The sequence below is a fragment of the Centroberyx gerrardi genome, chromosome 23, assembly GCF_048128805.1.
Source record: "Centroberyx gerrardi isolate f3 chromosome 23, fCenGer3.hap1.cur.20231027, whole genome shotgun sequence".
Lineage (NCBI taxonomy): Eukaryota > Metazoa > Chordata > Actinopteri > Beryciformes > Berycidae > Centroberyx > Centroberyx gerrardi.
In genome coordinates this window covers 14,319,843-14,344,378 of record NC_136019.1, presented here as the reverse complement: position 1 = coordinate 14,344,378, position 24,536 = coordinate 14,319,843, and the positions used below count along the sequence as shown (strand labels likewise).

The window sequence follows — 24,536 nt, the reverse complement described above, 5'->3', positions numbered from 1 at the left end:
CCCATGGAGCTAGAAAAAAAAAAACATGATTAATCCTCTCAGGGTGAAACAAAAATATACTCACTAGACAATTTGACCTGTAATTCTGTCGTTTCTTCAGACTTCAAGCGGCGCTCTCGACATGACAGGAACACTTGTAACTGCTAAAGTAAATGTGTGTTAAAGCAGAACCGTCCCATGTGATTACCAGTAGCACTGCTAACCCCACTTTGACCGTCCCTCGCCACCCTTGTCCTCGTCTGCCTGTGCAACACCATCCAAAACATACAAAGCTTTAATTAAAAACCCAAAGTCAACAGCACATAGTGAGTTCTTGGTCTCCCTCTGCGCCACACACACACAGGTTATCAAGATGTTGGAGCCGTCCAACATCCCTGGCTAGCTCGCTGCCTCACAGGAAAGATGGCACCTGATTGGTCAAAGCAGCATTTCTCGTCTTATGTGGCACAGTGGCAGTCACACTAGCCGATTATTAATGTCCCATGCGACTTCCCCATGGGGATTTGAACCTCGCCGGTCATACAGGCCCAAGCAGAGGCCCAGGGAGCCAGATTTGTGGCCCCCTAAAAACCTGGGACGCTGTTTACCTAGCACATTCTTCCCTATGAACTTGCCCTTAAATGCTTGTCTTGGCAGAAGATACACAAAAAACACCCCTGAGCAGAGAGCTGGTTTGTAGGGATTTTTGTGGGTCTCGTTTTTTTTTATTCCTTCCCTTGAGTCAAGGCCTGAGACATTCTATCAAACACAAGCAAAGAGAAACAGGGTTCAAAACAACGGCATGAGTTTTGATGAAAGTGATAACTCATTGAGTCTTTTAGTATCTTCAAAATACAACATGGAGCTAAGTGAAGATTTCAAAAAATAGATAACAGACAACACGCTTGATACCGTTTGATTCTTTTATTCATTTCTCAGTTTCAAATGTTGACTTGGCACTCACTGAGGCTTTGAGTTTACATAAAGATAATGCACTTGCACACTCTGCGGGTGAAGATTATTATCCAGCATCACGATTGGGATCACAATTCGTGGAATATGGCCCTTGACCACCAACATATCATCTGTCCTGTCTCCACCAGTGCACAGTGACCTGTGGTCAGGGCCTGCGCTACAGGGTGGTGTTGTGCATCGACCATCGGGGGCTCCATGCCGGGGGCTGCAACCCCACCACCAAGCCCCACATCAAGGAGGAGTGCCTGGTCACTGTGCCCTGCTACAAGCCCATCGGTAGGTTGGGGTCTTGTCTTGCTCACAGATCTAACACGATGGGGTAATGGTCGTCTTAGTTTCCACCTTTTTACTAACGGGTATTAATCTTCTTAGTTTCTATATTGTTTCTAATGGGCATTGGTTCTCTGAGTTTTCACCTTATTAATAGGTTAATTTTGGACCTTCTGCTTTGCAAACATAAAATTAAGCACTTAAGCACTTAACTAATTATCCCACAATGACGCACATAATTCTATAATAAGCTAGGGATGTGTTATTTCATTGGTGATGTGCAAGTTTCTGTCTCTTCTGGTTCATTTGTTGTAGAGAAGGTCCCAGTGGAAGCAAAGCCACTCTGGCATAAGCAAGCCATAGAGCTGGAGGAGGAGATCATCGTGACTGAGGAACCAACGTGAGTACTGACCACACACACACACACACGCATGCATGCACGCACGCACACACAGATACAGAGATGTTAATAGGGGCTAAAATGTCCTCAAAATATCTCCGTTCTTGCTTCCTTGTATTGAAGGCAGTCTGTCTACTAGAAGGAACTGCAATTCAAGCTTTAGAATATTTTATTCTACTAACATTCAAGTATGTGGTCCCAGAGGCATGCTGCACTATAACCACTTACTCTTCAAGCCAAAAACATATTTTACTAAATGAAGTGTCCTACAAACCTTTCTGTCATGGCTTCCTCTCTTTGTACAAAACCTCTTGCCAGGGTTTCACTTAATCCTAATGTAATTGTCACCTAGAACACGTGGGCTGGTTGGAACAGCCATTTTCTGTCAGAGGTGGCTGTTCTGTTGAAACCATCACAGGTGTCAAGGCCTCGCAGTAATTTAGGTGGAGGAACTCGACTACAGCCGCTGCTAAAGCTATACAGACTCTCACGGTTCACAACCCGGAAAACAAAAGGGAGATTTACAACATTAAATATCCGCTTTACAGATTTAATGTCACCCTGCAGGGGTAAAGAAGCAAAAGTCAGGTCCCAGATTCACTGTTTCAACAACAGTTTTCACAGTCCCACGACTATGATTTACCTGGAGGTGAAATTGAGGTAGACAGGGCCTGGCGTTGCCATGAAGCCTCCACAGTATCGTGGTTATGTTCGTGTCAGCAGCCATTTTCATCAACTTCAAGTCAAAATGTACAGCTGCAGCTGCCATTTATTTTGACATTTCTCAAAATATCCATCAATTTGTGTGCATGTCTCTTTGCACACCTGTGAAAGATGTCAAACGGTGTCATGCGCACTGACAGAACAATTTTGTCAAGGCAGGCAGAGAAGCGTTTTTGTCTGCATAGTATGCGTTGTTGACTCTACAAAGTTATGGGTTTAACGCTGTAATCCCTCAGTGAATGCATGCATTGTCAGATCTAAGTGGAAATGCTTCTCAATATATTGTATAAGGTCACTTAATGTGAAAAGGAAAGCTGAAGGTGACAGGGAAAACAGCTCTTTGGAAAGCAGCGGACTGTTCAGTCGCTGGCTACCAACATTACCTCAGAAGGCCTCAGATGTTCCAGATGTTCTTGCCCCACATATCCATTGACTAATAAATGTTGTCGTCTGAAGATAGACAACCTTTGGACTATACCCAATGTCTTGCATGACTTGTATTAGCTACCATGTTAGCCAGTTCAAAACATCTCTTTCTCTGACTTATCTTTGGAAAGAGAGAGGGAGAGAGAGAGAGAGAGAGAGAGAGAGGGAGAGAGATGATCAATGCCAAAACATATGATTTTGTTCTATTGCAAAAAAGCATGTCTTTCCCCCAAAAGCACATAAATATCTGCGTATAATATGCTGTCACTCAGCAGCCAACAACAATATCTGCCTGCCATATGGGGCCAGGTTACGGATGTGAGAGGACGGAGAAGGAAATTCCTGTGTTAGACTTATTGCACCTCCATTGCCAGGACTTATGGCTGCCCCTAACCACCGCTGTGCAACTGCATGAAAAATTAAACCTGTGTATGCTCCTCATCTTGGCCAAAAAAGGTTTTCACCTTACCACCGCCGTGAGTAAATCAAATATTTCTATTGTTGGAACTTAAATTTATTTGAACAAAACAAAGCCTTGCCGGATATTGCAAAAATGTGTTGTTTCCGTCAGTAAATGAAATCAAGATTTAGCGAAGATTGTTTACGAAGCAACAGATGTATCTTAACTGCCCATGAAGACAAACATTTCTGTGGGCTCGCATGTCGACTTTGCTGTTGATGTTCCAAGGTCCAACTCGTGCTGGTGATTCATTTGTTTGTCCAAAACAGAACGAGTCCTTGAGCACTCGTAAAGAGCCAACTTAGTTCTAATTACGAGTTCTTTATTGAGGCATCTCATAAAACAGCAATGGGCTCTTGTGTTGTGGTCCGACAGCTCGACCAGGGAAGAATGTCTGACACGAGTGGGTAATGTAAACATTGGTGCACCCTGCCATGTCAGAATGTACTTTAGGCATGTACATGTAGACTGAAGGCATGCTGCAGGGAACTTTGGTACCGTTATAAGCCCAGTGGGTATAGTGATTCACTGGGGGTTCATTAGGGCTTGGGGAAAGATGGCTGCCAATATTGGAAGAAGCTTCAAGGATTGGGGTTTGGGAAACAATCATATTTATCTTCTAATTTCTGTGTGGGATGAATACAAAAGAACAATAACTTTCAGAATACCAAATCCACAGGTAAGCCCTGTCTACAGGGGGATGGACAAAATAACACCATATAAAAAAGAACTTGAACTTTGAAATAACTAAATCACAATTACAAAAGCAGCTGCACAGGTGAGTTATATTAAATTTTTAAAAGGCTTTCAAACTTAAGTCACAGCTTTAGTCACTACTTTTATATGTGAGTTTTCATAGCAACATGAGACAACTAACTGACTTCCAAATGGGCCAGATATTTGGTGCCTGAATTGCAGGTGCATTGGTCACACTGCAAAAGTATTTCATGTGGCAAGGGTAACAGTCTGAAAAATAGTGTCATCATATGCCAAACATGGACAAACCGCATCTGCAGAGAGGAACAGTGGTCACAAGTCAACAGTGGTCTCTACAACAGGGATAGACGGACACTTAACAGGATACAGTAGCTGCTAAACATCACAAAACTATGGTGGCAAGAGTTACCACAGAATTCAATAAACAACTCTGTGACACAGATTTAACAATAAGTGTATGCTGTGTGCTTTGCAAAGCTGGTATTTATAGCAGGGCTGCCATTCAGAAACCACTTGTATACAAGGCCAGTGCACAAAGATGCATAACCTGATGTAAGGATCACAAAACCTGGACCACTGAGCAATGAAAACAGTAAGAGGGTCTGATGAATTGTCTTTCACCCTTTTTCCTACATCCGGATGGGTTTATGTTTGGAGAAAGCCAAAGGATGCCTTCAACCCACAATGTCTGTTGCCAGCTGTTAAACTTGGTGGGAGATCTGTAATGGCCTGGGCAGCCATCTAGGAATCATTCGGTCAAATGATAACTCTGCATGGTTGTGAAACAGCCGGGGAATATGAGGCCATTTCACAGGATCCGGTGCAGCCTATGGTGCAAACACTGTTCCCTCATGATATTCCCATATTCCAATATGATAATGCCATACACACTGCTGGTTTCATGAACACCAGTTGAACATCTTCCATGGGCTGCGAAGTAGTGCGCAGTACATTCCCACGTCTTTTATCCTTCAAAAGACTGGAGGCTTTCCTTCTTGAAAAATGGTCCAATATCCCACTACACACAGCTCAGGACTTGTATGACAGCACTCCAAGCCTACTCCTTATTAGATACTTTATATTGTTATATTGTTAGTTAAAAGTTATTTTCTCCACCCCTAATGTCTGTCCTAATTTTAGCAACCCATTATATATATATGCCCCAGAAAGCTCAGTTCTCAGTGAAGGTGTCAAATGAACCCAAAGATCAACTAGGAGTCAACAAAGTAGACATCTTTCTCTCTCACTCTTTCCTTTCTCTCTTGCTTTCTCACTCTCGTTATTTCTTTAACTCTCTCCCACACATCCCAAAGCTATTGTGGGTGTGACAACTCTGTTTCTGAGCCCTATCTATCACACACTCATGACGGCAGGCCTTCAGGCATTCGCCTAGGCCAGTGATCTACAAGTATTTCCCCTCTCTGATCCATTCTTAAAGACGAGGAAGGACGCGCATCAAAGCGGTTTATCCAAGAGTGGCTGACCCTAATGCCTCGCAGCTGTTCAATTAACCGCAGCAGGACTGGATTTCACAAATACTTTGTCAGTTTATGAACTTAGCAGCAAATGACTAAAATCTGTGCGAGGCGGGGGGAATGCCAAAAACCTGTGACTTTCCCTTTAAGACTTTCTATTGCACTACTCCCAAGTCAGCACTCCTGGTTGGCAGACACGCCATATCAGACCAGAGTCAGAAGAATATGTGTCTGTATATGTGTGTGTGTGTAACTGTATGTCTAAGCATGTCTTTTTGTATATGTACGTACTTCCTTTATGCACCGCATACTCTGTAGTTACTATGAACGTACATATGTCTGTAATTAATTAATAACTTTCTACATCCGTCATCCCCTGTGCTTTCTCAAACCTCCTGGCTCACATCCCCAGGTTCATCCCGGGGCCCTGGCAGCCCTGCAGCAGGACGTGTGGCGCCGGCACACAGCAACGGACCGTCAAGTGCCAGGTGTTGCTGTCCTTCTCCCAGACGGTGGCCGACCTGCCGGACGACGAGTGCGAGGGGGTCAAACCCGCCGCCGGCCAGCCCTGCTACCGCACCCCCTGCTCCGGTGTGGGGGGCCAAGGAAGAGTAGGCGAAGAGGAGGAGGAGGAGGAGGGCGAGACACCCCAGAGAGAGGAACTGCACGACTGGGAGTACGAGGGGTTTACGGAGTGCTCAGAGAGTTGTGGGGGAGGTATGGATCATATTAGCCCTCACTAATATTCATACATTGTAAAGTGGAAGAACTAGGGAATAGAGGAGTGGGCAGTTGAAAATAAAAACAGGGGTGGATCTGAAATTCCTGATATAAGATTCGTATCTAACAACCAGTGTAACCTTACACTAATACCACCACTAAATAGCAGCTCTTGTGATATAAATGATATAGGTATATATGTGTGTTATACGTATATTGCTCAGCTTAAACGTGCTGTATTTTGCAGGCAAAGCTCGCTCTCTGAGCTTCAGTGAATTTGTGCCAGTTGCTATAATAAGACCCTTGTGAAAAGTCACAGCAATAGTTGGTGACACCTTGTCAGTGGGTGACTAAACCCATGCCCAGTATGGGCTTTGAAGTAGAAAGTAAGTTATATGATATAAGATGATAATGGATGGAATACCAAGTTTAACCCTAAAGGTCATACATCACCGACTCTCACAGCAGCAGCGAACACAACGCCAGACAGAGACAGCTTTCCCAAACATCCTGCCAACATTAGTTGGGGCCCACTTTAATCTCCCCACCTCCACATCCAAGCCTGCACGGCGAAGTGTAGTATGCCTGCATCGTGTGTCTGTGTGTGTTCGTGTGTGTGTGTGTTTTTGTCTATGTGAGTGTGCATGTGTAAGCTCATTTCTGCACATGGGCGTGGGCTTGTCTCCATGTCTGTGTGTGTGTTCACCCAAACCCAACAAACTCCCATTCTGGGATGATTAGAGCCTGGTATCGGATGTCACATACACACCCCGAGGGCTGCGCTCCTGTGGACCATCACACCACTATAGCGTTTGAAGCGCCTGCCTCATTGTTATTGTCCCCAACATTAGAAGCAGGCTAAGAGATTTATGTTACATTGCTTTTAACATGACCTGACATCACACCCTGAAAGTTTATCCACAGTTCAGGCCAGAACTCCAGCAGGCAGCCGTATTGTTTTGATGTTCATTGTGCCCCATTAGATACAATCATGCTTGCTTTCATGAAAGGGCCTAATATCTGGGTTGCTTCATTGCAATGTCTGGTTGCAATATTCTATGGCCCATATGTTTGTGAGTGTGCTAATGTGCGAGTAAGAGATGTTTAACAAGAACAGTATGTGTTTGCATTCTTGCCCCAGCAAGACATTTATTCTAAGGAGATACAGGAAATGCAGAAACGGGCCAAGGTCCATGTGTATATTATGTTGTGAAAGTTGAAAACAAGGCTTATAAACGCGCCACCATAGCTGTTGGTGCTGTAATGGACATTAGGGAATCCCTTGTGACTGCTGGGTGCTGTGTGATCCCAGGGGTGCAGGAGGCCGTGGTGATCTGTCTGAACAAGCAGACCAGGGAGGCAGCAGACCAAAGCCTGTGTGTGAGCTCCCGTCGGCCCCCACAGCTTCTCCAGGACTGCAGCACCCAGCCCTGCCCACCCAGGTGAGACCCACATATCAGAAAACACATCATTCTTTTAACATGGTTTGTGCATGAAAAGTGGAACAGATTTGGTTGGTGACTGTATTAAAGCAGAAGGACAAAAAATATGTTTTGGAAAACAGCTTTGGCTGCACTCAAGAAGAAAATAGTAATTTAAAACAGAATTGAGAACTGGCTGTGCTCTCTGCCAGTTTGCCAAGACTATAACTGAGCCAAATGTGCATTGTATGCAGTTGGGACATACACTCACCATGTCCTGGACCCCCGATACACGCCTGTGTCCTACACCTGCAACTACTTAACTTGCAGACTAACAAAAAACACACATCACCCTAGTTGAATCAATTAATTAATACTAATCACTGTGTACAAAAGAGATTGAAATCCTGCTAATTCATAACATTATCCTTCTCAACTTAATCCACTGGGGCACATTAAATCACCATTTAGGCCACTTCACTCCCAGTGATATTGAAGCAGAATGACAGAGACGGATAGTTGTATCACTGAGAGCAGGAAATGAAGCCAGTGGGACGGCTTGTGGAACCGAGTCAGAGTCAGACACAATAGGGATCAGATGTCAGTGGTAGCTATACCGAAGAGGCCCGGCCATAATATCGTCCCCGTCCATCCTCCATGCTGAAGAAGAACTTTTTCAAGAAATATAGCTGTTTTGACAGCAGAGGAACGTAGGAGGGCTCCTGCTGATGTAGCTACTGTTCCTCTTGAAAACCTACTGAAGCAAAAAGTCACCGTTTGGCCTCTCATACTACTAACCATGACATCAAGTGATCATATGTCAAAATGGTGATGATTTGAGACAGTTTGATGAAAAGAGTCTTTAATGGGTATACCATAGTTGGCTATTGTTAAATAATCTATATTTGCCAGTCTATTTATAAAACAAATTCTTGCTTTACCATTGTCTTGTACTAGCTGAACTGAAAAGTGAGAGTTTTGTCCCAGCATTTTGATTCTAGATGAAAGTAGCCTGCACTTTTACAAGTTTTTTTTTTTACAGTATTTCTGTATTTGTTTAGTTTTTTCTATCTATCTTCCATTGGGCATTCATTTCAGATAGAAATTGCAAATATTCCTGAACACAATCAGTAATTTTTTTGTGTGTAAAACATGCACAGTTATGAGATATGCAGTTTAAATTCCACATATTATAACTTTTCAAAACGACATATCTGCACCGTTAAACTGCATAATGGCATGTTGTTAATATATCCGAGCCGTGGCTGAACGGTGAGTGGATTTTGCGGTAGGCCACACGTTTCAAGTTAACACCGTGCGCAGCGTCGGTGTTCCACCACTCACACTCTTGTCAGAAAACCCAGAGGCTTGCAGCCTGCCCTTGCCTGTTTTTCCAGGCCTTGAGTCTTGTTTTCAGGCACAACAAACGCTGTATTGGACTTGTTTCCTTTGGCCCAATACTCCCTCCCAGAGGCCTCCTCACCCTCCCATATTCAGCTACGCTCTTTGGATCCTGTTCCCTCTGAAGGGAAACAGCCATAGGCTTTGGCTTTGAGTATAGTACCGGTCCAGAAACAAGCTCCATTCCCCACTCTCCTCAGTCCCTAGACCCTCGTGTAAATATGAATAGTTTTGAAACATCACCCAATCTGTCAAGCAAAAAAGTGGAGTGGCTGCCATCTTGCTCCAAGCTAAAGCTTTCAGATCTCCTTAAAGGTCCAGTGACTAAGGCGAGTACTCTGAGAAAAATGCAGAGAAAACTTTGATGCTGGATCGATCACTCTGATGTATTAAAATTGTGTTGGACAGCCAATTGGAGCCAAAATCATGATTTTCATTGATTTAGCTCCAATTAGGTCATTGGAAAAATGTGTGTGAAAATCTTATGTCAGAGCGATTTCTCAAATTTCACTGAATTCAAAATGATGAATGTGAGATTTCATGTAACTTTGCCCCATGAATCACCCTTTTGACATTTTCACTCATATTCGCTCTATTTGCCATGTGGCCATTGGAATTTACACATTCATGGGACTGCAGGAGTTTCCTCTCAGGGGGCAGTTTGATCATGCAGAAATTGAGCACTCTGACTGCACTTGCCAATTTGTAGGTTGGATACTGTTAGCCTGTGTATATATGTACCCATGTGAATAAAGCAACTCTTTGGTACAGTGATTAGTCAGCAACGGTCAAGGTTGAGGATTGAAATATCAGTGGCATCAGTGAAACATCCAAGTTCTGATGAATTTCCATTAAATGGCCGGGCAGACATATGAATAGCTAAATTCAAAATGGGTATGTGTAGTTAAAAAGGGAATACAGGTGAAAATCGAGTGATTAATGGGACTGGATCCAGACAAACTAAGGAAATCTTGTATTGTCTATCTGACCTAAGGATTAAGAAACTATTGGTTTCACAAGTGTACATCAATCATACAAACATCATATTCACAGGTGGGAAACAGGGGAGTGGAGTTCGTGCTCTGCTACCTGTGGGGTTGGTCTGATGACCCGCACTGTGGCTTGTACCCACCGGCCCTCTCGGGATAGCAACCAGACAGAGATTGTGAGGGATGAAGAGTGTCGGACCCCCAAGCCCAGTCCTGTCCAAGCCTGCAACCGTTTCGACTGCCCCCCTATGTGGGACCCACGTGACTGGGGAAAGGTAATAGATTCATTAACAGTAGATTCACTTGGGAAGTTCACCTTTCTAAATGCCAGTTATTTGGGCTGATGCATCCAGCCCATATTGCTTAAACCTGTCTAACCCAGTGTAATCCGTCAATAAAAGCAAACGGCACCTCTGTATTTTTGTCTGTGCAGTGCTCCCGTAGCTGTGGCGGTGGGATCCAGAGGAGGGAGGTCCTGTGCAAACAGCGGTTGGCAGATGGCAGCGTACTGGAGCTGCCTGACACCTTTTGCCCTTCCAAGAGCCCCACAACCCAGCAGCCCTGCCCCAAGCAAGAGTGCCCGCCTCAATGGGTCACAACTGACTGGTCCCAGGTAGACTTGCTTTCTACCTGGGACCAACCTACCTTCCTATAGTACCTCTGCCAGTCAAAAGTTGCTGTGTGCTATGTAGTAGTTGTGATATAATATGCACAGTCTGCTCATTTTCATATCATGCCAACTCATTTATTTGTCTAGTGTTCAGTGACCTGTGGAGATGGCATTCAGAGGCTACAGGCAGTCTGCAGGAGGCAAGAGGAGGACGGGCAACATCGGACCGTAGCCCCTGAGACCTGTGCCCCAGTGCCCCGGCCCGCCAGCATCCGGGCATGCTCCCTCAGGCCCTGTGAGAGTAAGAGATCCTCTGTTTGGGACGAGCTCTATTTTGTTCATTCATACTGCTGAGAGAGTGGAAGTTGCCAGAGGGGTTTGGTGCTAAGCAAGCAAAACATTCCATAGCCAACTACGAACTCCCTTAGTGCTGGCTTGGTCCGTATGTTTATTAGTGGAAATTCACTTGCAGATTACAGATCTTATTTTTCTGACCTTTGACATCATGATAGAGAAAACTGTAACTAACACAATAATCAAACCATTAACCCATCCATTAATTTCCATCACAGAGACCATCAAACTAGAGGTTGTCAAGCCAGACCCCACAATCCTAGCCCAGAGGAAGGTTTACATCCAGTGGAGGAAAGGCAAAAAGCTACAGTTTGTAGTAGGAGGCTATGCCTACCTACTCCCCTGGACATCTGTGGTCCTTCGCTGCCCAACCCGACGCTTCCGCAAGGGCCACATCCAATGGCTGAAGGAAGGGAGGCCCCTTGTAAGCCTCCCTCATCTCTCCATAACCTCACTAGGCTACGTCAAGATCCAACAGCTTCGCGCATCTGATGCAGGGATTTACACATGCGTTGCAGGCCAGGCACGGGAAAATTTTGTCCTAAAGATCATTGGCAGCAAGCAGAAGCTCTCTGTGCCAGGAGAGTCATGGCTCCTCGCAGACGGACAGGGGAAGGCTACCCAGCCAGATGTGGCCTCGGCAGGAGAGAGATTTCGGGAGCTACGTATCTCCCTCAACCAATATGACAGCATTGTCCAGCATTTGCTTGACCTCAAAGGCTCTGTCCCAGATGAAAAAGACATTGTTGATATACCACACTCCAATGAAAAGAACAGGTCGACCCTGGAAGATGAGGAAGCAACTTCAGAACTTTCCAGCCCCCTCATACTGATCGCAGATACCCAAAGGCTAGATGAGATCACCCACAACCTCTCCGAAGGCCTCGGAGGACCACGGGGGGAACAACTCATTGCTCAGTTGCTCAGTGAGCTCACTATGACACAAGGTGAAACCAATGAGTCCACTCTTCACCCTCCGGAAAAAGCAGAATCTTCCACGCAAGGCCCCCTTCTTTACAAACCAAACATCAAAGCCCATACAACCAGGCCAAGAGGCCCGTTGATCATCCAACGACCCAGGAAGGTTGGTGTGGTGCCGTCCTCTGAAGTGATGATCCACGTGGGAATGCCAGTTCTGCTGCAGAAACAAGTGGCCAGTGTGGAGCTGAGGTGTGAAGCATTGGGGAACCCAGAACCAACTTTAACCTGGACCAAGAATGGAAAACAGTTGCACTACAATAGCAGGTAAGGACTACCACTCGCATGTCACTTTGTGGTGCGCAATAGGCATTAACAAACAGTACCAGTTCACACGATTGTGTGCCAGATGATTGGTTGTATGGTAATAGTATCTGAGTGGTCTGTGGAAGAACTGTCATAGATTCAGTGGGTATGTTGTCTTTGTGTTGGCAGAGTAGGCCTGCTGCCCGACGGCTCGCTGAGGATCCAGTCTCCAAGCAAGGTGGACGAGGGTCTGTACACCTGCATTGCCAGGAACCGCTTTGGTTCCACCTCTCTGGCGTCACGGCTGCAGTTTACAGGTGAGATACACAAACACAGACCCTTGTTTCAAATATAAGTAGATAATTTAGTAGATTAATTTACACAGGTGGTTACCTGGTTTGGACACTTATGTGGTCTCAATGTTATTACTATAACGTTATTTAAAACTGTACTGTAGCTGAACGTACATAAGGTAGTGTCAGCGTTAACCTGATATGAAGTTCTGATGGTAAGTTAAATTGAGTTGAGTTTGTACTTGCATAATTGGGTCATGCAGTCCAGTTAAAATGGTGTTGCTCTTTTCTGGTTGAGGCTATTAGAGATTCGAGGACAGCATTCTTTTCAATCGAGAGACACGCAGAGAGAGAGAGAGAGAGAGAGAGAGAGAGAGAGAGAGATAAGCACTTTTGCTCAGACCCTAATGGCTAGTCTGGCTGAGTCAGCGATGGGGAATGTCCAGAGCATGGCCACAGCTTGGGTCACCTCCGAGCTACGCTGTCCCTCCTGTCCTCCGAGCGTGATTAGTCGCGACCTTTCTGCATTCCCATCAAAGCGCCGCCACTGTTGGTTTCCTGATGCTGCAGCACTTTCCCTCCCCATACGACAACAATTAGAGGTTCCAGGCAACGTTTCAAAGGAGATTAAGCGGGTGCGCCCCATTCGCCTAATCTAAACGGAGAGGATAAAGGGGCTTAAAAGTGTTGAAAAATGTCCAAACTGCATCTTCTGAGCTTTTCAAGTCGGGCTCAGTAAAAGGCCACGTATAATGGGTGTACTTCCGACATCTTATGCATTTCAAGGATAGGGTGAAGGAGGGTTGCTAAAAGAATGCAAACCCAAGTACAATGAATATCTTTACAGCCAAAATTGAACACAAAATAGAATTCATTCCCAAGTTCTTGGAGAGTTCAGTCTTGTTTGTGAATGGGACTCTTCAACAGATACACCAGAGAGCCAAGACCCTCTTGATGATGTCATCTCAAGACAAATCTTGGAGCTCTTGAATTTACAGTAATTGGGAGACTGACTTTATGGATACATTGAGATTATTGAAGTTGTATTTTATTTTGCAGTTTTAACATTAATGCTTCTTGCCCATCTCAGTGCCTGAGGTGACTACATGGCTATCAGTGTTTCCCAGACATCACTATTACAACTGCTACAGCTGTCTAAGATCATTGGATTAAGATGTGGAATCTGTTTTTGTAGATTTTTGCTTTAAGCTTGTTTTGCATAAAAGAGAAATAGACTGAAACATTATAATCAGCAGCATTGATTGTTTATGAAGTTTGATAAACAACTTTTTGGTACAGTTTGGAAGAGATGTATTTCAATATTTAAAACATTTGAACAGGCGGATATAGTTTGTTTATTGTATTTTCAGGTGACAAAGGAAGAAGCTGTCTCCAAGGTAACAGTATGGCAGTGGATGACCCCACTTGCCCAGAGAGGAGTAACAGCAGCCAATCAGTTGAGCTATGCCATGGACAAGCCTGCCCCCTCAGGTACCTTGCTGCTACTGCATGTCAATGCTGTTAGATACCTAGAATATCTCAGTTTGATAATTAACACACACATTGCACAACACACAACCACCTCCACCACCATTAGCACCACCCCCAAATGCAAAAGTTTTTTGTCGTTCCCTGTCTAATATAACACATACCCTCAGTCCATGACACAGATGTGAGGAAAATTGAAAAAGGCCACCATGACATTTGAAAAGCCACATTGCAGCTGTCAACTGAGCTGGATATGTAGATAGACAACAAAGAAAGGTTTCCATGTGGTCCTTATTAAAAAAGACTTTTCCATAGAAAGAGAGCACCAGCAGTGTAGTGAAGTATGATCCGGAGAGGTGCAGTGGAGCATTGTTTTATAGAACTCTCCTCCTCTTCCACCAGGCCTAAGACCAGTTTCCAGTCTGGGGTCCTACTGTCTCCTCTAATCACATCCCCAATTTCCCCATGGGAATCATTCAAGTTCCATCTTATCCTAAAGTGCCGGGTCTCAGTGATTGAAAAGCCGGCTTTCATTTCTGTGTGTGTATATGTGTCTGTGCAAGTGTGTGCGTGCTTGAAAGAGTTCATATACTGTTTCAAGGAAAATATGGATGCTCTGTCCTTAATTTAAATCTAGTCTCTTTTGGTTTTAAATATGCAGATGATCACATAAATTCACGCACTGATGATAGACTTAAGTGATGAATATTTTTGGGCCAAACAAAGGAAGTGAACCTTTTTGTTTTAAGTAATTGACCTGGGAAGATATTCACTTGTTGCTTGGTCTGTTTTGGTGGAACAGGTGGCGAGTGGCTCCTTGGACACCGTGTTCGGCCACTTGTGGAGGTGGGGTCCAGAGCAGGAGGGTCAGCTGCGTGAGGGGTCCTGAGGACGGGGCTAGTGAGGTGGAGAGCCAGCGCTGCGCCGGCACAGGGAGAAGACCCTCTGACACCAGGCCATGCAGCCTTCTGCCCTGTGCCAGGTGGGCCGCTACTCCCTGGGGGCCGGTGAGTCCACTTAATATTGACCAGAAAGAAGTCTCAGCAGGTATATGAGCTGTACCAAGGCTGCTTTCTTGCTCAAATAAGCTTTCTTAGGCTCTTTGTTTTGAAGCAAAGCTGATGCTGAATTACATGTTGCTGCCTCAAAGAATTGGACTGCTGTTATGTCCAGGGAGTTTTGAGTTAGTGGACAACTGTCCACTAAGTGGCAGTAATGCAGTAAAAGTAATGCATGATTACATGTGAGGCCTTAAATTGTTCAGATTGTGGATTTAGTCAAAGGAGGGGGACTTAAATCAGCCAAGACCTTCTAATTATGATGAAATCTCTGTCTTAGTGTCATGGTCATTGTGTGGGTCCCAGCTTGGCCACACAGCACCGCCACGTTTACTGCCAAGACACAAATGCCACCAAATTACCCCACAGAATGTGCAGTGGGCTCCAAAGGCAAGTATGGACCTGGCATGCTCACACAGAATTATATAAGCACACTGGTTACAGAGTCGGAAAGGCATTTATATACAGCATCACATCAAGTAAAACTATGAACGTGCCTCATGCATCAATGTTAAAGTCAGTTACCGAACTATTTCTGACAACCTTTTAAACCCTCTTGTTTGTTGTGTGTGTGTGTATTTCTGTCTGTGTGCATCTACAGACCCAGCTCCCTTAAGAATTGCTCCACAGAGGCCTGCGCTCTACAGTGGCGCGTAGGGCCATGGACACAATGCACCGCCACCTGTGGGCGCCACGGTTTCCAGTCACGCCAGGTGACCTGCACTCACCGTCGAACTGGCAAGGCCGTGCGTGAACATCACTGCACGTGGAGGCCCCGCCCTCCCAGCTGGCAACGATGCAATATCCTGTCCTGCGGGAGAGGTGAGATAAAGCTGCATTCATGGAAAGTTGGAAAAAAGTCGTTCAGTGATGTCACACAACACATGATGTCTTTAAGTCTTTATATTAAAACTGTTTAGAGTGCATGTTGTATGTATTTCCACTATTATAGTTAGCTGAAAAGGGGAGATAAGGGCAAATTGGATGTCGTCTGCTGCTTTTCTGTACTAGCACTTACCTAACTGTGATCTGCTAGAGGGAGGTGTTGTGTTGCAGCCACCACATGCAGCTAGGGGAATAGCCTCAGTGCTAGTGTGTAACTCTCAGTCCCAGCCTATATCATGATAAACACAAAGTTCCTTGGAAATTAATGGAAAATTGCTGATTTCTGACTTGCCATCAACGCAAGATAAGTACTGGCAAAAGCAGAATTGACACAGAGGAACTAAAAGCAAATTCAGGAGGAAAAGCCAGTTACCCTGACTTAGTGAAATAGCTGGCTTGAGTATCTACTGATGAACCACGGACATGATCCCCCTCGCAAGATGTTCATGTGGCACTGAAAGCCTCGTGCTGCTCTACCACGGGGAATGGTGATCAGGCTCAAAGTGAATGTGTGTGGTAAACAGCATCCTCTGTGTATCCCAGCAGGAGAGTGTCGGGACAGCACGAGGTACTGTGAGAAGGTCCGACAGCTGGAGCTCTGCCCGCTGCCCCAGTTTAAGAGCCGCTGCTGTCAGTCCTGCCGGGACACCTGAGACGGGGACACGAAGGCGGGGGCCACAGACGACCCGGATAGGTCCAGGAAAGGTCCCCAGACAGCGAGCAGAGACTTCGAACCCTCTATACCCCCCCCTCTTGACACCCACAACCGTCCTCGATGAACAGCCTCGGATAGGGGGGACCGGAGTGTGGAGGAATGTTTGGATGGTCGTACCTAGAGTGGTGGTGATCGACTTTCCTCAGAGATAGTGTGGATTAGGATTTAAAAGTATTGTTTTATGAGAAGGGACATCACTGTTAATGAAGGCTTCAGTTTTACTTCTTTTTTTAACTGAAGTTCATGTCAACAGCTTTCCATATTGTGCAAAAGTTACTAGGCTAGAATTCCATTGTGAGTAACAGAGAGGAAACTTAGTGGTAGCCTATCTAATGGGCAACTCATGAAGAGGCATTGTGTCATTGATTAGCCACATGTCCATTTGGATGGTAACTGGTGCAGTGTTTGTTATAACCACTGGATAGTAGTGAGTTTGGTCTCCCCAAAACATTCTTATGTAAAACTAAAACTTCTCCTGCTAAGTGGACTTTTATCCATGTGGTGTGGGTAAAAATCTCTACAGAATTTAATGTTCAAGTACAGTACATGGTGCATATAGATGAAAAATGTCTTACGTGGCTAAAAGCCTTGTATTCAATAAATTGGATATCTCTGGTGTCAGCCACCTGCAAAATAGATTATGATATGAGGGACTTTTAGCCCATTTTGACCTCAGTGATTGGTCAAGTCATTTTAATAATTCATGTTTGAATTAGGATTTCAATTGCTTTAATTTCATCATCAGCAGAATAGATAGTAGAACATCATAAAGATTTTTGTTGCATGGATTGCACTAATGGAGGAGTATGACTGAAGCAAATCAATTTAAGGAAAAAAAAATATGACACTTATTTTTGCACTCAAAACTCATCCAGGTCTATGTTAAGAACATGGCTTGTAGAGTTGTTTTTTTTATTTGATCTAGTTTATAAAGTTACAGTGTTTATATATTTTGTTTTGTGATTTTGATATTTTGGGAAACATATTTGTCAGAATGTCCCTTTAACCACTTTGCGACACCATGACACGTTTGAACGTGAGGTAAGCATAGTAATCCCCTCATAATAAAGTTAAATTCAGTCTTTCCACCCAAATATATGATTTTTGCTTGATGTGGTGTGACGTTTCAGAAATAAGCAGACTTGCATTTGAAAAAGAGTTCTTCTATCGTTCTTTTGTCTTGCACAACATTCAAACTTAAGAGTTGAACTTGTAATCCTCTGCAGTAGGTTCACATAGTGAAAATGGCAACTGTGTGATATTCAGATCTGGGTCAGAATAGTAGGGAACTTTTTGTATTATTATTTATGTACTTAAGTTACTGTGCCAGATAGGCAGGGTTTGCACTTTTGACATTATGTCCTGGGTTCCATAACGCTTAGCAGACATCAAGTGCAACACAAATCTGAACAGAGATACTATTTGGCCTTTCACTAAGGGGTGGTTATTTCATATTACTGTCTGAGATGAGAACAAAGCATCACAAACGTATTACTCATGCTCTTAAGTTATGTAGATATTTGTTTTGGCAAAGTTTTATGCTCCGTTTTGTCTTTTACCTATTTATTATCATGTGTGTTCTTGTGCAGATGTGATAGTTTTGTAAATAATTACAGGGGTGGGATTTGAGTATTCATTTCCCCCACAGATGATGCTATTTGATGTGCATGCAATGGGGACCCTCCGCTGGTGACTTGATGTGTTGCTCTTTCTGCCCATGCCTGGTTAATCACTAAACAATAAAATCAAATACATTCCTTTTATAATCTGTTTGTTGTGGCTCTCTTGTGTCGATAACAATGACTGTATTATCCAATAGAAGTGCTCAAATTGTTGGAGATCCTGTCAAAACATTATCCTGACCCATCATGTTTAATTTGACTGCACAGCACTTTGGCAAAAAAAACAAAACAAAACAAAACAAAAAAAAGCTGAAGTACAACTGCGGTGGGACTAGCCCATCATTGCATAAACTAGAAAGAAAAAAAGCATCAGACATTGATGTGTTATAATTGCATCACCAGGTATGTCATCATGCCTTTGCGTCCTCAGACTTTGTTAGAGCTCCCAACAGTGGAGGGAAAAATACTTCCTCATATTATGACAATGACATACTTCACAGTTCAAATGCTACTTCTAAGCTCATAGGATGCACATTCAATCTCTGAACTCTAGGAGGAAATCAGTTTACCACAGCTTGCAACTTTAGATTCAAATTGTCAGCAGATCACAAGTGGATTCATCTGTTTTGTGCTGGGGATTATTTCATCAGAACAAGCACAGTTTGGTGCTGGTCGTGAGACAGAATAGTCATGGTGGAAAATGACGGGTGTAAATCTTGTTTGAGGGCAATTCGAGTCCTGCGAGTTTCCCTTGTGGATCAGCTAGAGGGGCGGATTGACTCTCTGCTGGATGTCCTAGTTTCCAGGGAAGTGTTCACCCGAGATGACCGTGAGGAAGTGCTGTGCCACTTGGGGCCACGGGCAAGAGTAAGAAAGGTGCTGGATATTCTGGAGTGTAAAGGCGAGGAAGCAGCCAGTACATTTATCTCTATTAGCAGTCACTGTCAGCAAGAAACACAGACACACTCCAAAGAAAACAACACAGATCAGCCTCAGTCCATAGGTATGTACTTCAAAATATGGAGATGTCATTTCATGTACATTCAAGATCATTTTTATGTTATTGGATTATTTTTGATAATGAAAATAATGTGAGTTGTGAGTATTTATCACACACAGCATCGCTCATAAAATCAGTATATACTCATACTGTAGCACTGTCAAATGCTAATGTTAACCTCATGTTGTCATGTTATTGGCATGGATTGCCCTTAAAGGTGTATGTGTAAAAGAGAAATCATAGTCATAATATATTTTCTCTTACTCAGAGTACAACAAAGTTAAACAAAAGCATAAAGAAGTCCTTAGACGCAGGAGTGAGAGCATGCTCTATTACAACACTCGACATGGAGAGAAAATCCCTTTTTCGGAACATTACGTCAATCTCCTATTAGTCAACGGACACCAGGGCTTAGAGCTGAAAAGGCACGAGGTGCTGGCATTTGGACAAAAGCGCCTGTCTTTGCAGCAGAAGTCAACAGTGCATAGGAAAATCACACCAGCTGAGCTCTTTTCCAGTGCAAATGTAAGCCGTCCTGTCAAGAAAATTCTGGTGACGGGCGTGGCTGGCATTGGAAAAACAATCCTAGTGCAGAAGATGCTGCTTGATTTCGGGAACAGCAAGGACCATCTAGCCTTTGACTTCGTCATCCACATGACCTTCAGAGACCTGAATCTGATCAACAAGCCGACAAACTTCAGAGAGTTGGTCTTGCGTAAAAACAGGCACCTGGCTAAGGAGCTGGACAACATTTTGGCCAATGACAACAAACTGCTGATCATCTTGGACGGCTTCGATGAGTTCAGGCACTACAGGAGCTGTGATGTGGACGTCTTTGTGAGCGAGCCAGAAGAAGACGGCGAGGTGGTGGAGGTCTTTGGGAGCCTGATGCAGGGCGAACTGCTGCCCAACGCCTCCGTCATGCTCACAAGCAGACCTACAGCTATCAGCCACATCCCTGTGGGCTGCATCGACCGCTTTGTGCTCATCGCCGGCTTCTCCTTGACTGAAGTGCAAGACTTCTTCCAACGTTACTTCCAAGACAACGTCCTTGCTGAAAGGATGTTCGCGGTGGTAGCGGCGAATGAACTAATGCTCACCCTGTGCTACATACCTGCATTTTGCTACATTGTTTGCTGCATCCTGAAAGACAGCAAAGACCTCTGTGGAGAAAGCCCTAAGACCATGACGGATATTTATGTGCAGTATTTGGTGGCCTTGCTTCGCTCTCACACCCAAGACAGAGCCGAAAAATCTCTTAGCGACCAAAGAGCAGGGGCCTTGCAGCAGCTCTCCGACATAGTGCTTAAGCTGGGTCGACTCGCCTTCCTAAAGCTGATGGACCATCAGACATTATTCTACAGCAGTGACCAAGATGTTGCAACATTGGAGGAGTGCAGTCTGGTTAGTACATTCCTAGACAAGACGGTGGCACAAGAGCCCGGCTGCACTGAAGACGTATACTCCTTTGCGCACCTCACTGTTCAGGAGTTCTTCGCTGCGGTTTACTGTGCAATGACAGATCACCCATTACCTGACGCTCTTCGGCACATCACCAGTCCCGGAGAGGAGACGAATAACGGACACTTGGACCTTTTCAACCGCTTCCTCTCTGGAGTCCTCTCTGAACGCAATGCTAAGCTTCTGTCGAGGCACGTGGGGCTGTGTTGCCACGGTGATAAAGTGGAGACCTACCGTCAGAGGATGATCGGGGAACTTACGGCTCTCTGCGAGAATGGGGCCCATATGCTAAATTCTTTACATTGTCTGTTTGAGCAGCAGGACCCCTCGCTGGCTCTGGCTATACGACCAAAGACGCTGCGAGTTAATGTTTGCGACGAAGCACTCTCCCCCATGGATTATAATGCCGTCAAGTACTTCCTGAGCCTCACAGAGGGAGAAATATTAGAGCTGGACCTGACAGGAACAGACATAAGCTCTGAGGCACTTCGAGATCTTCAGCCCCACCTGCTCAGATGTGTGAAGCTTTGGTGAGTTCGCGGGTAAAATGTGGATTGGATAGTCTCATACTGGACTGAGCTATAAATCACATGCACTCAAGAGTTTTTATTTTCATTCTGCGCAATTCCAAGTGGGTAACACGTACTTCTCTGCATGCATCAAAGCCCCGGCTCTAGGCTCCTGTCTACTCCTCATTTTATGAGGTGATTGTAGAGTGACTATGCCTCTGGGTTGAGGAATAAGCAACGCATGAGTAATGTACTGACACCACTATTTCTCTTTTCAGGCTTGGAGAAAATAGTCTTGATATGCACACAGTTCAGGTCATTGCTGATGTGCTACAAGTGACAGACAGTTTGACCCAACTAGGGTAAGATGACAAGTGACATTATACGTTTTGTTTAATAATTGAGAACATATGTGTTTTTAAAAAAAAGAAGACAATCCCCAGGCTCAATAATTTTGATTAGCTGGTTTGCCTGGAAAGAGAACATGCAAATTTATCTTGTGAAGAACAAGATATTAAATGATAAATCCCGCAGATTATGATTCATGCTTTCTCCCCATTTTTAGACTTGGGTGGGCAAACATTGGTGATGAGGAACTGCTGGTTCTTTCGAATGCCATCAGAATGAAAAAAAAGCTCAAAGAATTGTGGTGAGCAATAATGTGACTATTGTCACAGTTTCACAATATGAATCACAATGACAAGGCTGTTCTGTGTTTCGGTGGAAATGAAAGTCTGATCACCAATTTTCCTCTTGATACAATTCCCTCCAGAATATTAGCACCTACAGCAAATATGAGCCAACAAGGCTGTAATAATGTACAAAAGTAAATGGTTATATTTTGTGCACATGGAAGTAGAATATATACTATTCAGATTGCAGACAATTGAACAAAAATAGTTACTTCCCAATTTCTGATTACCATTGCCCTAAAAAAAAGACACTGTTGCAATGGCAACCTTTGTAAAAAGAATTCTGTTTGTTGCTTGCTAAATTGCACTTAAACTGCTTTAAATCTGAACCACAAACCTTTAGTGTCTGTTTTTCTTTTTTTGGGTTAGTGTGGACAACACAGTTTATTGAAATGCGAAAGTATTGATAGCTGGAATGGAGGGAAACCTCATAAATAATCAACTTGCTTACACTGAGCATAAGAGGGCAATAGGAAACATGGCATTAGAAATCTTAACCTAAAATGAAACAATCTCTCTGTCTGAATAAAAGAAAGTCTGAATAAAATAAATCATTTTTCTTGATTTGGCACAGAATATAGCTCATTACTTGGCTCATTTTTAGAAAGGGAGCACATTGTACATTTTAACTCTACATTACAGTGCACGCTGAAAACCTTTTGATATTTTAAAGTTTATTGATTTTATTTGCGGTGTGAGTATTTCTTTGATTACTATGGAAAACTTTCCAACATTGAGCAGGACATTTGCTATACTTTTACCTATGTGCTCTCACAGGATGGAGGGAAACCAAGTAAGCTACACAGGTCTGCTGTCACTGAATGACTTGACTCCAAATCCTCTGACTAGAGTTGTGTGAGTGAAAGACTTGTAGTTTAATCCATTTCTAATCCGTATTTCTATGTGAGCACTTCCTGAAACTTATCTCGATTCTCTTTTCACACAGCGCCATATGGAACGACTTTACTGATGCGGAGGCAGAGTCCTTGTGCACAGTGTGTAAAGCGGGGAGCTTCTCGGTGAACTTCACAGACGACGTTATGTGGGAGCAGTGGGGGGAATGGGTCTTTAACAGGTGTGAGGTCAGCAGCAACGAGAAGCTGGTCATGGTGCTGCACAAAGTGTGCAACATATCGGCCCACTGTTTAGAAACCCTCTGGGCAAAGACCTTCTACAAGAGCCTCTTACAGCTCATCAAGAGCAGGATTGAGCGGTGCACTGAGGATGACATGCGCAAGAGGCTGGAAAAGTTTGAGAGCATTTTGAGCTTATAATATACAGTAGGCCACCTCAGTCTCTACTCGCTTCCTTATACAGGACCTCACTGACCCACTTAACAACCAGTAGAAACTGCTACCCTATGGCCGCAGGTTCAAAAGACTCCTTTGTAAAACAAACCTGACACGCAAATCATTTATCCCAACCAGCATCAACTTTCTAAACAAGGACTCATAATTACTTTACATGTCATGTCTTGCATGTCCATGTCTTGATCCTTTGTATCATGTTGTGTACGTATGTGTATGCCAATGCATACTATTGCAAAACAAATTTCCCTGTGGGATAATAAAGTATTCTATCTATCTATCTTCTATAAGCTGTAACAATAAAAACAAAAACTAAGGGACCATTTTGACCCTGAAAGATCCTATGGAAAGCAAGAAAATAGAGTGCATTGAAAGGGCAGTTCCAAAATGGCCGTCTTAGTGAGAAACTTAATATTGTTTCCAGTTTTTAAATCCTATATGACAAGTGGTATGTCCACATACTTTGTAGTATATGGGGATGCAACAGCTTATACTCACCTGTAGGTACTGACAACCCGGCCCAATGGTGGAGCCTGAAATACAGGAGCAGTGAGCTCAGTCCATGTTAAACATGCTTGTGGTTCAGTAATAAAATGGTTATTCTGCAAAGTACTACAGACTCCATTGTCATTGTGTCCATAATGCCAGTGACAGGATAGCAGTAGCTTACAAAACGGCAGATTACTTGTTACACTTGAAGGATTTGGCAGACACACTTATGCATGGTGACACAATAAGCAATTAGGAACATGTTCACTGCTTTGCTCAAGGACACACGGCTGTTGCAGAGCTCAAATCTGTGACTTTTCAGATTTGTTATGACTCTCCAACTATTTCCACATATCATAATGCAATATTACAGGTCGCCTAGACAGGTTGATTAATTGCACTTTCGCTCATGGAAATGTATTACACTATTTCCTTTAACATTTCACTGTGTACATACATACCCATAAGCGTACCTGAACTACTTAAAAACTTTATGGCCAGTACGGGGATCGAACCCGCGACCTTGGCGTTATTAGCACCACGCTCTAACCAACTGAGCTAACCGGCCATGTGACGACAACGCGTTTCAACCATCGTAATTTAAGTGACCAGTTTGACGAACTTAAGAGAATCTTAACTAACTGCTAAAACGTAAAAGTCGTCAATAGTTAGCCTTCTGGATTACTCTCTTTTTCTCTGGATAACTCCAAATTCAAAGTACCTCTACGATAAAAAAAAAAATTCCGAAGAGCCTTCTTTCCCATCTCCCCTGCTGTTGAAGATGAAATAACACGACACGTCAAAAATAAGGGACACAGCTGTAAAAAAAAAAATCAAATGAACTAAACTCACATCGGGATAGCTTCATCACTT

General features: G+C 43.9%; 1 protein-coding gene and 1 non-coding gene across 2 annotated transcripts in view; one reads left to right on the top strand and one right to left on the bottom strand.

Annotated features, from left to right (window-relative positions):
* Positions 1-23,141, top strand: part of LOC139932723 (ADAMTS-like protein 1) — a 77,735-nt gene extending 54,594 nt beyond the window's left edge. Inside the window, 18 exon segments of the mRNA XM_078291711.1 lie at positions 1,083-1,230; positions 1,540-1,624; positions 5,838-6,142; positions 7,458-7,587; positions 10,021-10,231; positions 10,390-10,569; positions 10,714-10,867; positions 11,154-12,165; positions 12,334-12,461; positions 13,808-13,944; positions 15,585-15,703; positions 16,365-16,441; positions 18,933-19,106; positions 19,474-21,196; positions 21,454-21,537; positions 21,741-21,824; positions 22,645-22,722; positions 22,814-23,141. Of these exon segments, the coding sequence (XP_078147837.1) occupies positions 1,083-1,230; positions 1,540-1,624; positions 5,838-6,142; positions 7,458-7,587; positions 10,021-10,231; positions 10,390-10,569; positions 10,714-10,867; positions 11,154-12,165; positions 12,334-12,461; positions 13,808-13,944; positions 15,585-15,703; positions 16,365-16,441; positions 18,933-19,106; positions 19,474-21,196; positions 21,454-21,537; positions 21,741-21,824; positions 22,645-22,722; positions 22,814-23,141 (5,157 nt within the window).
* A 1,016-nt stretch (positions 23,142-24,157) lies between these two features.
* Positions 24,158-24,231, bottom strand: trnai-aau (transfer RNA isoleucine (anticodon AAU)). The gene has a single exon. It is a non-coding gene; the product is annotated as a tRNA-Ile (tRNA).
* Positions 24,232-24,536: the final 305 nt, after the last annotated feature.